The sequence below is a fragment of the Triticum urartu genome, chromosome 5 (genome assembly GCF_003073215.2).
Source record: "Triticum urartu cultivar G1812 chromosome 5, Tu2.1, whole genome shotgun sequence".
In the NCBI taxonomy this organism is placed as follows: Eukaryota; Viridiplantae; Streptophyta; class Magnoliopsida; order Poales; family Poaceae; genus Triticum; species Triticum urartu.
The window spans coordinates 575,140,511-575,154,662 of NC_053026.1; the positions used below are offsets into that span (position 1 = coordinate 575,140,511).

Consider the following 14,152-nt stretch of genomic DNA (forward strand, 5'->3'; position numbering starts at 1 on the left):
ACCCCATTTTTCTTTTGGCTTTCGAGTTTCAATATTTCGTAAAAGTTCAAATTAAGTTTTGTTTCCGTATTCCCCTGTCTTGTGCGAGGGCTTTCAAATATTACCCATTTTGAACATGTTTTGACGAGTTTTTTTCCCCTTCTTCTACACTTCCTTTAGTTTTGCCCGCTGAAACATGATACAGAGAACGGCAGAAAGCCAAAACACAAGGACACCAGTTCAAATTCATAGGAAAAAACGTTTGCACACTTCCTTGCATGGTACGTACTCACCTCCGTTCCAAAGTTAGTGTAAAGTTGAGTCATTTATTTTGAGACGAAGGGAGTAACCAAGGATCCATTCAAATTCACACGGAAATTCACCGCTTCCTACGTGCCCGTAACATTTCCAGAAAGTCGTTAAAAATCCGCCCACGCAAATCCGTCCGCCGTCCCCCCCTCCCCGTAAATTTAAACCTCGGGCGAAATGCTGTGTAGACCTCCGCGGTGCGCGCAGGCTGTATCCACCCCCGCATGCAACGACGCCATTCCCAGGTCCAGCCAGGTGCCCCCCACTCCCCCACCCCCTCCCTGCCACCCGGGCCCACCCGTCGGCGACCGCTGCGGGCCCCACCCCCAGCTGCGTCAGCTGCTGCGGCACACCGAGCACCAGCACCACCACCCCCAACCTACACCCTCCAGGACAAAGGCCCGAGACGGGAGCGCTCCCCCCACAATTCCTGGCCCCCGGTCGCGCGCCCCATCCTCCCTCCCCTCCGCACGGCCCCCGAGGCGCCGCCGCCGGCGCATCCGCATCCGACGCATCCGCCGACCGCCCCTCCGTCCGTCCGTCGCCGGCGTCCCCGATGTAAGCCTCCCGCCGTCCCCTCCCCCATTTCGCACGGTTATCCGGTTTTCCCAATCCGGCGGCGGCGGCCGGCGCCGTTCCTCGCGATCGGGCCGCGCGGCGGGCTCCCGGCCGCGATCCGATGCGGTCCCTCCGGCCCGATGCGTCCTCCGGCGGCCGATTCGCGCGCGGCTTTTGTGTGTTAGGCTCGTGGTTAGGACGGCGCGTACGGCGCGTGCTGTTTGTTGGATTTAGGAGCGATGCGTGGTCCGCGTGGGATTGGCGGCCCGCGGCTCGTCTGGGCCCGATTTGGCGCCCGATTGGCCGGAGCCCCGCTGCAAAGGCGGGATTTTTCTCCGCCGTGGGTGGAGATCCCCTTGTGGGGGAGGAGGCATCGGGCGATGGAGATGCCCGCCCGGCTCCCTTTTGCGGCTGTGGTGGCATTCGATTCCGGCTAGAGGGCTGCGGTGCTAGGAACGCAAGTCATGTCTTTAGGAGTGCCTCAAGCCCCTGCGTTGATTCCTCCCCAGATGTTTGTCTATCTGTCTGTCTGTCTCGGCTGCTCATGTTTGGTTTGCATAGGCATGGTGAAGGAGCGAGTTGTGAGCTGAGATTTTTACGTGTGTATATGTATGGTTGCCTGTCACCGTTTCCTTTTACCTGTATTCATTGTTTTGTGTTTGGTTTCTTGTGCATGGGGAGATTGCCAGAAGCGCCGAGGGGTGTAACGGCAGGCCGGGTTGCATGGACGGATAATGCCAGAGCTGCGAAGTGGTGTTCGGAGAGCTTGTCTGAGGTCCAGCAGGCTTGAAGACGTCCAGGCTGCAGATCAGGTAGCCGCTCCCGTGTTGCCAGCTCCCCGGGGGAGGGGTGGGAGGCGTGGTGGTGGTGGTGCGGCTGGCAGAGGCAACAAGAAAGCAGCTGCCGCGGGAAGAGGAAGGCCAGCCCCAAAGGCTAGAGGAAAGAGGGTCGAGGCTATTGATCTGACTGACCAGCCTTTCGAGGACATCCCTGAAGCTATCGTTGGAGAGGCAGTTGCAGCCACCGCCCAGCAGGACCTTGGTTTGAACAAGGTAGCTGACAGGGCCGCCAACTTCAAAATGGAAGGTGCAAGTGGTGATAGACTTGCAGCGGCGGAAGATGAAGCCACGACGACGCCAGTGCCTGAGAGGGTATGACTTCCTGTTTTTCCCGTGCACTTGTTTACGTCGGCTATCCTATTTCTACACTGATTGTGCAAGTATTTCTTCCCATTCCTCTATGTTTGTTATGTTACTTGCTAATGATGTTAACTTTGTTTGGTAATATTTGTACCATCATGTGGAAATGCATTGTTCTTTTGTTGTATCATGCATACCTATCTATCTCTCCTTTGGCAAGTAGTGTGTCCTTCTAGAAAATTTCTCATGATGTAATAAGTAATAATTGATTGTTGTTCATCTAAAGAATGAATGCGGCGAAAAGCTAAGCATGTGCATCAGAGATCGTGTTTATACTTCCATGAGAGTAGTCAAGACTGAGTGGCTGTATTATGGTAGTTTTGTTTTGTAGCAGAAAGCAAACATCTAATAAGATATTGAAATAGAAGCCAGTTGGAGTTAAAAAGAAGAAACTAATTTCACATCAACATAAATACAGAAATATTGTTGTTTTGGCTGCAAACCCAAATCAATTTTCATACTCTTCCTTTCTCCCTCTCTCTGGGAAAAGCACCGCATGTTTGTCTTCCACCGGTCATTGCTAATTATAGCAGAGTGACACACATTTCCTTAGTTCCCTAATTTGATGAATTTGCTGTGAATAGTACATATATATGGGGTTTCCTTTTCCCATAATGTAATGACCAAAATAGGCTTCTCATTTTCTCTAGTGCTGCTTAGTTTGCTCTCGTGGTCATATTATTACTGATCCACCAATACAGTTTTGTATAGTAGAGTTCTGTTTACATGATATAAGCTCCTAAAAATCTGAATGTTACATCTAACTATTGCAGGTTCAAGTTGGTGGTTCTCCAGAATATATAACTGATAGGAAGTTGGGTAAAGGTGGATTTGGCCAGGTCTATGTTGGCAGAAGAATAACTGGTGGGGCTTCTCGTACGGGCCCAGATGCATACGAGGTTTCTTTTCTCACCTGCCTCAGTTGGACACTAGAGTCCTCCTTGATCTAGTTGAATCTTATATGGATTAATATGCTTTAGGTTGCACTCAAACTTGAACATCGAAGAAGCAAAGGATGTAGTTATGGCCCCCCGTTTGAGTGGCAGGTTTATCAGTAAGAACTATACATAATCCACCCTTTTTACATTTATGTTATTTTCTGTGGAGCATGGCATGCTAAACTTTCTGTGACAGGTCTCTCAATGGTTGTTATGGCATACCATCAGTCCACTACAAGGGTCGCCAGGGAGACTACTACATTCTTGTGAGTTCAACTATAGTTATGCAACTCCAGACTGCCTCTTAATATGATCCTTCATAGTCAATTCAACCTGCATTTCAAAATTTCAGGTAATGGATATGCTGGGTCCTAGCCTCTGGGATGTTTGGAATTCAATGGGACAGGCGTGAGTATCTTACTAATCTTTTCACCCTGTCAGCATGTTTTTCTTACTCCTTGCTGAAAGCACCAATATCCCAAACAGGATGTCTTCTCATATGGTTGCTTGCATTGCCGTTGAGTCCATATCAATCCTTGAGAAGCTTCATTCCAAAGGGTAATTTTCTACAGCCATGTGTCTCTGTCAATGATCCTGGAGTCCATGGACATCATTTTCCTATCCTTTGTTGGTATTAACACTTCTTCTGCTTCCTATTATTGTCAGCTTTGTCCATGGAGATGTAAAGCCAGAAAACTTTTTGCTTGGTCAACCTGGATCACCTGATGAGAAGAAGCTTTTCCTAATTGATCTTGGTTTAGGTATGTTCTTGTTTAAGACAGTTTCATCTTTATATGTAGATGTCCAGTTTCATATTTTCAGTGAGCTGTGGCCTTCAGTCATAAGAATCGCTACATAATAGGATGTTGATGGTTTGACACATTTTATGCGCCACTATAACCTTTTTCATGTGGTTCTGTTAATATCTAAATTATGCAGCATCCAAGTGGAAAAAAGCATCATCCAGTCAGCATGTTGAATATGACCAGAGGCCAGACATCTTTAGGTTGGTTCTATACTATATTCTTTATGTACAAAACTAAAAATTATTCACCTATTAACTAACCTATTTCCTTTTATGATTTCCAGGGGAACAATTAGATATGCTAGTGTCCATGCTCATTTAGGCCGTACAGGCAGTAGAAGGGATGATTTGGAGTCACTAGCGTACACCCTTATTTTTTTAATAAGAGGAAGATTACCTTGGCAAGGCTTTCAGGTAGCCTTAGATGCGCTCATAAGAGTTTGACTAATAATTTACTGTTTGCTCTTGAACCCATTTTAATGTTAATTGCTTATTAATGCAGGGAGACAACAAGAGCTTTCTTGTTTGTAAGAAGAAGATGGCTACCTCTGCGGATGTTCTGAGTTGCTTCTGTCCACCTCCATTCAAACATTTTCTTGAGATGGTCACTAATATGAAATTTGATGAAGAGCCAAATTATGCAAAACTTATTTCTCTCTTTGATAGTCTGATTGAAGTGCCTGCTTCAAGACCCATCAGAATTGATGGTGCTCTAAAGGTTTGTTCTGCTGTACCTATGCTCCGTCGTTTTTTTTGTATTAAAATTGATCATGCATCTGTTTTATGTATTGTAGGTTGGGCAGAAACGTGGAAGAATGGTTGTAAATCTTGAAGAAGAGGAACAGCCTAAGAAGAAAGTTCGGTTGGGGAGCCCAGCAACTCAATGGATTTCGGTTTATAATGCTAGGCGGCCTATGAAGCAGCGGTAATTGTCTTAAAATATGAATTTAGTGCAGAGTTCTTCATTCTTATGTCTGCTTGCCCAGACATTATTTCTTCTATGAATTCTCATTTCCTTGCCCTTGAAAAATTGGCCTGTTCTAGTGATTCAGGTACCATTTAAACTGACATAAGTTGTCTCTTGCACACATTATTGGCCAAACTTAGCCTAGTACACCCTCCCCTCTCTCTTCCTGACACATAGTCAGCAGTCAACTGTGCTGTGGTGATTCATGTTGAACATGCGATCGTTCTTAGTGTGAACTCACACTTTGAAGTGTCATTTACCTTGTAAAAGCTGCGATTCGAATTACACTATTATTGATTTTTGTAACTGAACCATTCATGGTAGCTCTAGTGATGGAAGGGGCTTGGTTTGTGTTTATTATGATTTAAGCTTGTGAAGCTCCTGTTTGGTTACTCTTGCTTTCTTGAGCCTGAGATATTTATTGGTCAATTATTTATCATCCTTCGTAAATTGATGTATTGGTTATTTGTCCTTTTTACAGATACCACTACAATGTAGCCGATTCAAGGTTGCACCAGCATATTGAAAAAGGCAATGAAGATGGCTTGTACATTAGTTGCGTAGCTTCTTCAGCAAATTTTTGGGCTCTCATAATGGACGCTGGGACCGGGTTTGGTTCTCAAGTGTATGAGCTTTCACAAATTTTCCTGCACAAGGTGCGCCACGGTCTCTGTCCTCGCTAGTTGGAATTTTGATAATCCAGAATCTTGATGCTATATTGTTTATGACTTTTTATATAGGATTGGATTATGGAGCAATGGGAAAAGAACTTCTATATAACAGCAATAGCTGGAGCAACCAATGGAAGCTCATTGGTTGTGATGTCCAAAGGTTTGTAAATTACCTGTTCTTTCTTGACAGCTGCTCATTTGTTGAAACTGCTCCCTTTGGTGAAGATCGCACGTTTGAGAGAGAACTGCTATACGTATAACACGAACTAGTATGCTTTTACTGATGTATCACATAAATGTTTGAGCACATAACTTGTGATCAGAGTGAGGAAAATTACTATATTAGATCATCTGTACCAAATTTATACCTGATTTTATCGTATGTGCAGTCGTTCCCTTTTAAAAATGAGCAGTTATCTGGAAACTAACATTTAGCAGAACCTCCAAGCCACCAAGGTTGCCACAGCATTGTTGGTACAGGATACATCAGTCTGTCCTTGGTCACTGTTCTGATAAACTAGCGCTGAGCAAACATTTTTACTAGTTTTCTGTTTTTAATATTTACATACGAAGTTAAACAAATTATCAGCATCTGTCTACTGTCTAGATCCTTGATGTTTTGTATAGCCCGCTGTTCCCTTTTCCGTGATTTATACATGTAATCTGATCTTCGATATCATTACAGGAACTCCATACACACAGCAGTCATACAAAGTCAGTGAATCTTTTCCTTATAAGTGGATTAATAAAAAGTGGAAAGAAGGTTTTCATGTAACATCCATGGGTACTGCTGGGAACCGTTGGGGAGTTGTCATGTCGAGGAATGCGGGCTACTCTGACCAGGTCAAAACACATGCTGTACTTCTTTGTGATAAATTATTTGAAAATATAATTTTCATGAATTTGGTGGTCCCTCACGTATATAATTTCTCATGTGTTTAAACATACATTTGACGACTGCATATGTTATAAAAAAGAGGAAAAACAATACTTAACATATGTCTACTTTTCAGTTCTGTAGATCTCTGCAAGCTAAACTCTTTTGAAAATTTAGATGGTTCACATCTGACAACCAGCAATTTGAGCATTGCATGTAAAATATGTAACTGTAAAAGCATATGCTGCTCTTCAAGGTTGGCTTCAGTTAACCTTGGAGAACTGGGTTCTGTACCGTTTTGATGAGTAATTATGTAGAGTTGTGCCAAGTCTGAATTTTCTTACATATAGGTCATAAGGTGTGGCCAGTGTGGTGTTGCCACATGACCGACCAGTGATGAAACTGAATCTGTGTTGCAACCTGCAGGTTGTAGAGTTGGATTTTCTGTATCCAAGTGAAGGACTCCATCGGCGATGGGAGAGTGGTTACAGAATAACTTCATCCGCAGGCACACCTGACCAAGCTGCTTTTATCTTGAGCATACCAAAGAGGAAGCCACTGGACGAGACCCAGGAAACCCTTCGAACTTCTGCCTTCCCCAGTAACCACGTGAAGGTACCTCGTGCATTTTTGTCCACCATGTGTTGATTAGTGCCTTTACCTAACCCAACCCTCGGAACCGAAAATTTTCAGGAAAAGTGGGCGAAGAACCTGTACATCGCCTCAATCTGCTACGGGCGAACCGCGTGTTGACGGCGTACTTGAGCTCGACGGCGAAATCACCCGAGTTTTACCACTGGAGCCAGAAGAGAGTTCGAGACGGAACAAACTCCGCGTCAACCTTATTATCTAGGTTTCGAGCGCAATTGGCTGGGCGCTGGCACTGGCCCGGCCTCTTTTGGTTGGCGGCACGCTATTCTAATTGTAAAGAATCTTGCGAAGATCCTTGGTGTTGTTGTATCAGTCCTCATCGGATGGATATGAACCTGTTGATAAGCTAAGGTCATATTATTGGCAGATTTGCTGTTGCTCATTTTCGCAGCTCACCTGTAGCAATATCCTATGTGAGGAAGCTGCAGAGGTTGCTGTCAATCCCATGATGCAACTTTTGCTAACTGACTCCAAAAGGTTTGGCACACAGCACAGCACACCTGGATCATGATTCAGTTGCTGTCAATCCATGATGCAACCTTTGGTAACTGACTCCAAAAGGTTTTGGTACACAGCATACCTGGACGTAACCTAAGGGCTCCTTTGATTCAAAGGAATTTTATAGGATTTCTGAAGGATTGAAATCCTTAGGATTTTTTTCTATGTTGCTCCTTTGATTCATAGGATTGAATCCCATAAGAATTTTTCCTATGGAATCTTTTGTACTACATTTCATAGGAAATCTAACATCCACTCCAACCTCTTTTTACAATTCCTTTGTTTTTCCTGTGCAGTCAAACACTCGGGGCTCCTTTGATTCAAAGGAATTTTATAAGATTTTTGAAGGATTGAAATCCTTAGGATTTTTTTCTATGTTGCTCCTTTGATTCATAGGATTGAATCCATAAGAATTTTTTCTATGAAATCTTTTGTACTACATTTCATAGGAAATCTAACATCCACTCTAACCTCTTTTTACAATTCCTTTGTTTTTCCTGTGCAGTCAAACACTCATTGCTAATCCTATAGGATTCAAGTGGGCATGCCACTTCAATCCTATACTTTTCCAATTCCTACGTTGTCAAAATCCTAAGAATTAAAGAGACCCTCATTGCTAATCCTATAGGATTTAAGTGGGCATGCCACTCCAATCCTATACTTTTTCAATTCCTACGTTGTCAAAATCCTAAGAATCAAAGAGGCCCTAAGTTGGGTTTTATATAGTGCCATGCCCATGCGCCTGAAATGGGATTAGTGTGTGGTCTGTTACAGTCTTACAGAGCCTATGTTGGGTTCGCCGTGCTATCCTTAGGACATTTTGACCTGTACGTCATTTCAACTAGTAGAATGGAGATGTTGCCGATATGGTACAGCTCCAGAATCAGAATCACGGCCAAAATATCCAATCTTACCCTTTTTGAGAAGTTCTTGTTAGAAACCCACAGTCTAGCTACTGACTCATAATTGGCGCCCACTGCCTTTTTGAATTAACTTTGCACAACCTCCCAGATAGCAGAGGAAACCACACAATTAAAGAATAAATGGGTGATGTTTTCATCACAGGCACAAAAGAGACATTCTCTACCTTTGTCTATATGTCTTTTGAGCAATTGTTTTTAGTCATTAATTTATTATGTCCTAGCAGCCAGAGAAAAATATGAGAGGGACAGACAGCTTCCAAACTGCAGGAATGTAAACTAGACAGCTTCCAAACCGCAGGAATGTAAACTGGTTGCACACTCTGGAAATTAATAACCGAATAGAAAGCGCTAGTAGAATAAACACCATTCTTCTCCAAACGCCAGATCAAGGCATTTGAATCACCAGAGAAAGTAATGCTCTTACCTATTTCTACCAATTCATACCACTTCTCCATCACCTGGGGAGTAAAGGACTTCCAAAAGGTACTTTTAAGGTTGTCCCCATCCCACACAGTTTTGCTACTAACATTCTTCTCCATGCAAATGAGGTAAAGATACCAGTATTGCACATCAAGGGGAGTTGTACCAATGCAAGTATATTCCCAAAACCTAATTTAATCCCACCCCCTACCATCCATCTATAACCAAATTTGATGGCTTTGATTAGATGTGACCCCTTTTCAGAAGGTGGAAGCATTGGTGGAGGAGCTCATGAAGATGTTTGGGGAGGTATTTGAGTATTTGCCATCAATTACTTGTTTCCGGAGTTTCCCACCCCCCTGGATATATCTCTTAATCCAAGAGCCTAGGAGACTCATATTCACTTCTTTAAGGTTTGGGATCCCTAAACTCCCATACTCCCTTTTCATGCAAATCATCCCCCAATTGGCTAGGTGATGCTTCATGTTCCCCTCAAAATCACTCCACAGGCAATAGGTAGGGTTCTTCCCAAATCTCTAAGAGAGATGGTCTTGGGATATAGTCTTCTCAAATCCAAAGGATATGGAGGTCTTGGTAATCCAAAAGGGGATTCTTCTCCTTAGGAGGTGTTGATCCTCTAGGACAAGATAAGATGAGCAAAACTCTCTCAAGATCTAGTTTTGCTTTGCTAACCCTAGAAAATGGGAGAGTTGCGAAATATATAGGTGCTAGAGGCAAGGGAGGAAGTTTCCCGGTCACTGCTCGCATGCAAGCACATGCGCACGGGGTAAAGGGGGTGTGGGAACGGGGTGTCCAGAGAGTTAGCGAGGGACCCCATGCGCACGGGATGTCTAGAGAATTTCTGGGTTAGTCCGTGCGCACGGGGGTGCAGGGCTCTGTGGGCACGGGGTATGCAAAGAGAGCTTCTACTCGTCTTCAGTCTCTGGGCATCTTCTTCGATGCCTCCTTCTTGCTCCTTCTCGTGGACCTGGCGTTACTTCCTCGCTTCTCCGTGGTGGTCTTCATCGTACCTAATCACACATAGAGTTCCACTTTGAGGTAGTAGCCAAGTCTCATCCAAATCTATAGGGAGCTCAAGTAGGAGAGAATTACCTCAGTCTATGGCACGTGCACGAGCTCTAGTCATTGATCCATTTGGAGCTTGTGGGGTTGATGGTGATGTCTGTAGGGTGCTCTGCACCACCAAATCCATGCGAAGAATGTGTGTAAATCATTCCACAAAAAATATAGCACAACAATTAAACAATTCAAACAAGCCAACATGATCCACGACAAATAAAATTCAACAATGCAAAGATAACCGATAAAACAAATGAATCAAGCGCTTTTGTTGCGCTCGTTGATGTCTTTGTGCATGTTGGTGAAGAACATCTTGGCCTTGTCATCCATAAGACTAGTGTAGGCTAACATGATCCTTGACTCGTCGGTGATCCTCGCAAGCCTCACCTTCTCTCTATCAGTCTCAATGCCCCCCTCGCCCTTGCCTTCTGAAGCTCTATATGCTCCCATGCCTTCATCTTCTCTCGAACCTCTTCCTATCGACTCCATCTTATCCCTTTGAACATGCAAGTAGAGCTTGTATCCTTTTTTTTTTCAATTTGACGCCTTTGTCGGGAAGGAGTTCTTTCCATGTGGTCGGCATTTTGCTCGCCACTCCGTCACTCGTGACCCTATTTTTCTCTCACTTCTTCCTCATCATGATCCCATTTCTCTCCGATTCGGTCCCAAGTCTGGTTACCGCTCGACTTGTTTCATCCTCTTCATCCAACCCAATATATTGGTGGGGGCTTGAGCCATCATTGTTTCCTTCTTCTTTTCAGGGTTCTTGAGATCTTAAAAGAGGGTTGCCCACTTGGGTCTCCCTTCCAATTCCAACCAACAATGCGGCATGTGAACGGCTTCTTCTCAATTAGATGAGGTAATATCATCGGGAGTCATAAACTTGCGCTCAATGTTCAGTTTGGTGCTAAAACTTCTAAAATACGGATTTGTGGTCACATAACTTGTCCCCACATGCAAATACGGTGCTTCCTCTCGTATCCAGCCGCATGGCCTATCCACATGGCGTGCCAGACTGGTGGAGGCCCATCTGTCAGTGGTTGGGAATGCACAAGGCGTTAGGTGACATAGCAGACCGATTTCTTTATAGAGAACCCCCTCACAATTTATTTAATTGCGCATAAAACCATCAAATATAATAAAAAATGATGGCGATCTCTCAACCTCGAGCATGGAAGCACATAAGCTAACTGCTACACTAAGTATCTATCGGTGTCTATAAAGAGAAACACCAAATTTTATATATTGTCCATGACAACTACTCGTATTCACGTTTTTTTTCTCTCGGACTGAATTTTCGATAACCGATTGGTCCCCAGAAAATTCGGTGGTCCCCGGAAAAATTGATATCGCCTGAAAATTTTGAATTTAAATGACAGAAAATATGTCAAATATAATAACTTTTGCATGCATACAATATCATATCTATACCACTACATAGTACACATAATTTTTTGAACTTGGAAGTCCACTGCAGCATCCCACCAAATTCCCACTGGATAGATCCAAGCCGCTTATTTGCAAGTTAGGATTGCTATCCACCACTCATCAGAACGCTACTCAACAGATTGGATGGTTGAAAATGATTGGATTCGCCATCATGCCTTCCCGCGTGCAAACTTCTGTGTTGAAGCCGCTGGACACTTCTGGACAAGTACATCACGTCAACAAGAAAGTCCGCTATCTGCGATTAGTACACGTGAATTGGGCTTGTGAGCTGGGAGGCCGACATGGTCATACACCTCCCAAGATCATGTGTAAATGGAGACATTATGGCCTACCGTTCAACCAATGTACACGGTGACATTATCTACAACAATAGCTTTGTAAATAAACTACTCCTACGATAGCTCGCACAAAGAAAAATAACTCAATACGGTTGTTGTAGAGACATGCCATTTTGTTGTTGTCAAACTGAAAACGTGACTATTTAATCATATCAATTTGTTTTCTTGTTGATATTAGCATACATAGATTACAAAAATGTGAGATCGATAAAATGATATCAAACTACCATGCATTTGACAGTTTGCCTACGGACCACATTATCCATCAATCGAATCATTGGACTTGTAATGATTTTTCAAAAAAGATGTGTCCATTCCCCCTACATCACAAAAGGAATATAGGCTCACACTTACCCCCACGTGATTACAAATATGAGCGAATGATTAAATATTATTTGTAATACAATATAAAAAGACTTGATTGTTCGTCTCATACCGAACAAAAGAAAATGTTCACTCCGTAGAAGTTCTCATTCACGTCACTTTCTTATTTACTTAAGAAGTATAACGTGCATAGCACGTGCAATTTACTAGTAATCACATAGTTAGCTTAGTGGCAGGTCTGTGTTTATATTCCCTGTATTGTGAAATATTTTTTTCTTTATTCATGCTCATTTATAAAAATGGTCTCGAACTGTAACAATGAATTAAACATGCGAACTTCTATATAAGAGAGGAGTCGAGCTGGCCAATGTAACAGGAATCACTTTGTTTTTGATAAACTAAATATATTTAGACGTTAAAATATTTGAATTCAAAACTCATTTAGAAATTTTGGTCGATAAAAAACTGGAACTGCCAAGATATTTTGAAACCCGAATTTTCTAGCCATTCTCAAAAAGAATGGAGTCGAAAAAATTCTCGCTCACGACAACGTTTTGTATGTTTTGGGTTATGCATTATACATTTTGACACTTTTTTTTAAGTTGAACATTTTTGGCGAAAAAAGGTGAGGTTTTCCTGGATCTAGCTTTTACTGGTCGAACCCAGGAAAAAGGGGAATTTAGCTAAAAAATGCATCTAATATAAAATCAGGCGTGCCTCTTTATAGGCAGGAATATGTAGTCAGTGTAGTGGTTTGCTTGTGCATGCATGTACCTGAGGTCTGGAGTTCAAATTTGTGGGTGTGCACTTTTTATTCTCCTTTCTCCCTTCACTCATGCTGACAAAGTGGGACCCATAGAGGGGCTTATGCTCAATTAAATAAATTAAGTACAGAGCAGGGGTGCTTCTGCATAGGAAAAAACGCGCCAAGCTGTTTCAGTCACTAACAGTGGGCCACAACCATGCTGGCGTGCCACATAAGCATGAGATACGTCTGACTGAATATGAGCAACGTGACTGTATTTGCACGAGAACGCAAGTTGGATGACCACAAATCTGTATTTTTAAAGTTTTAGCACCAAACTGAATATCGAGCACAAGTTCTATGACTCCCGGTGATGTTACCTCCAATTAGATTGTACAATGTGTCTGCCAACCTCAACTATAAAAGCCCACATGTCAAATATTGCAAGATATGAAACACACAAGAAAATTGATAACCATTGTGGAGCAAACAAAGCGTACATGGCTTCCAACTGTCATGCCGCTTTGGTTCCTATTCACCACTAGAGCATAGGCACCACAAAACTTATAAGAAATTATTCCATCGAACGTAGTCCCCTGGATGCGGGTTTGCCATCCTTGTTTCTAGTTCTACTGCATTCCATCTCATCGTATCACTATTCTATGACTCCTGTTGTTCATCGACTCTTGGATGGTGCCCATCTATGCTGGAGAGAGCTTGCATTGTGATCACTATGGACGCTCCACAACCGGAATCACGGCCAAAAGAACCTATCCGACCCTTTGAGAAGTTTAGCATGAAATGACCATGTCTGAACCTTATTTTTTTTTCAACGGTATGGTTCCTGGCGTTGTTTTTTAGGGGATCTTGGCGTTGCTGCTGCACTGAGCAACGCCATAGTCGCCGGCCATTTCATACTCCCTCCATTTCAAAATATTGTGCGCCCATGCTTTCTAAGGTCTAACTTTGACCATAAATTTAATCAACGAGACCAACTGCGGTGGGAGAAAAAATTATATAATTGAAAACTTCTTTTGAATATGAATTCACTGATATAATTTTTGCCCCCGCCGCAATCAGTCTTGATAGTTAAATTTACGGTCAAAGTTGAAACACGGGGATAGAGGAAGCACGAGGGAGTACTAAACGTCACACAAAAGGGTAATTTTGTGATTTTGGCCCAGAATCACATCATACACGGCCCAACAGTTGGCGTGAGGCTCAGGGTTGCCGGCGCAGACTGTACACGAGCGAGGTTGTAGCGGATCACTTGCGTCTCCCTTCGTCCCGAGTCTCTGTTCACTAGGTCCCGCCTCCTTTCCGGTCCACCACGTGTGTCGATCTGGACCGGAGACCGCACACCGGCTGTCCGCCATCGACGACGGAGAGGGCCTGCCGCGGCGGCGGCGGCGGCGGCAACA

General features: G+C 43.5%; 1 protein-coding gene across 1 annotated transcript; it reads left to right on the plus strand.

Annotated features, from left to right (window-relative positions):
• Positions 1 to 684: 684 nt before the first annotated feature.
• On the plus strand, positions 685 to 7,320 carry LOC125510876 (casein kinase 1-like protein HD16). Its single transcript, XM_048676155.1, has 17 exons — positions 685 to 846; positions 1,528 to 1,997; positions 2,819 to 2,944; positions 3,026 to 3,099; positions 3,180 to 3,249; positions 3,336 to 3,391; positions 3,470 to 3,541; positions 3,650 to 3,744; positions 3,923 to 3,989; positions 4,073 to 4,202; positions 4,291 to 4,506; positions 4,583 to 4,713; positions 5,237 to 5,411; positions 5,496 to 5,586; positions 6,112 to 6,269; positions 6,730 to 6,918; positions 6,997 to 7,320. Exons 2-17 carry the CDS (start codon positions 1,581 to 1,583, stop codon positions 7,054 to 7,056), a joined length of 2,127 nt encoding a protein of 708 aa, XP_048532112.1. The 5' UTR covers positions 685 to 846; positions 1,528 to 1,580; the 3' UTR covers positions 7,057 to 7,320.
• Positions 7,321 to 14,152: the final 6,832 nt, after the last annotated feature.

What these genes read in the sequence shown, in the direction of transcription:
- LOC125510876 (XM_048676155.1), top strand. Translation starts at nt 1,581, where the DNA reads ATGCCAGAGCTGCGAAGTGGTGTTCGGAGAGCTTGTCTGAGGTCCAGC. An exon ending in TACCTTGGCAAGGCTTTCAG is followed by an intron (nt 4,203 to 4,290) that starts GTAGCCTTAGAT and finishes TTATTAATGCAG; the next exon opens with GGAGACAACAAGAGCTTTCT. An exon ending in ATTGGTTGTGATGTCCAAAG is followed by an intron (nt 5,587 to 6,111) that starts GTTTGTAAATTA and finishes ATATCATTACAG; the next exon opens with GAACTCCATACACACAGCAG.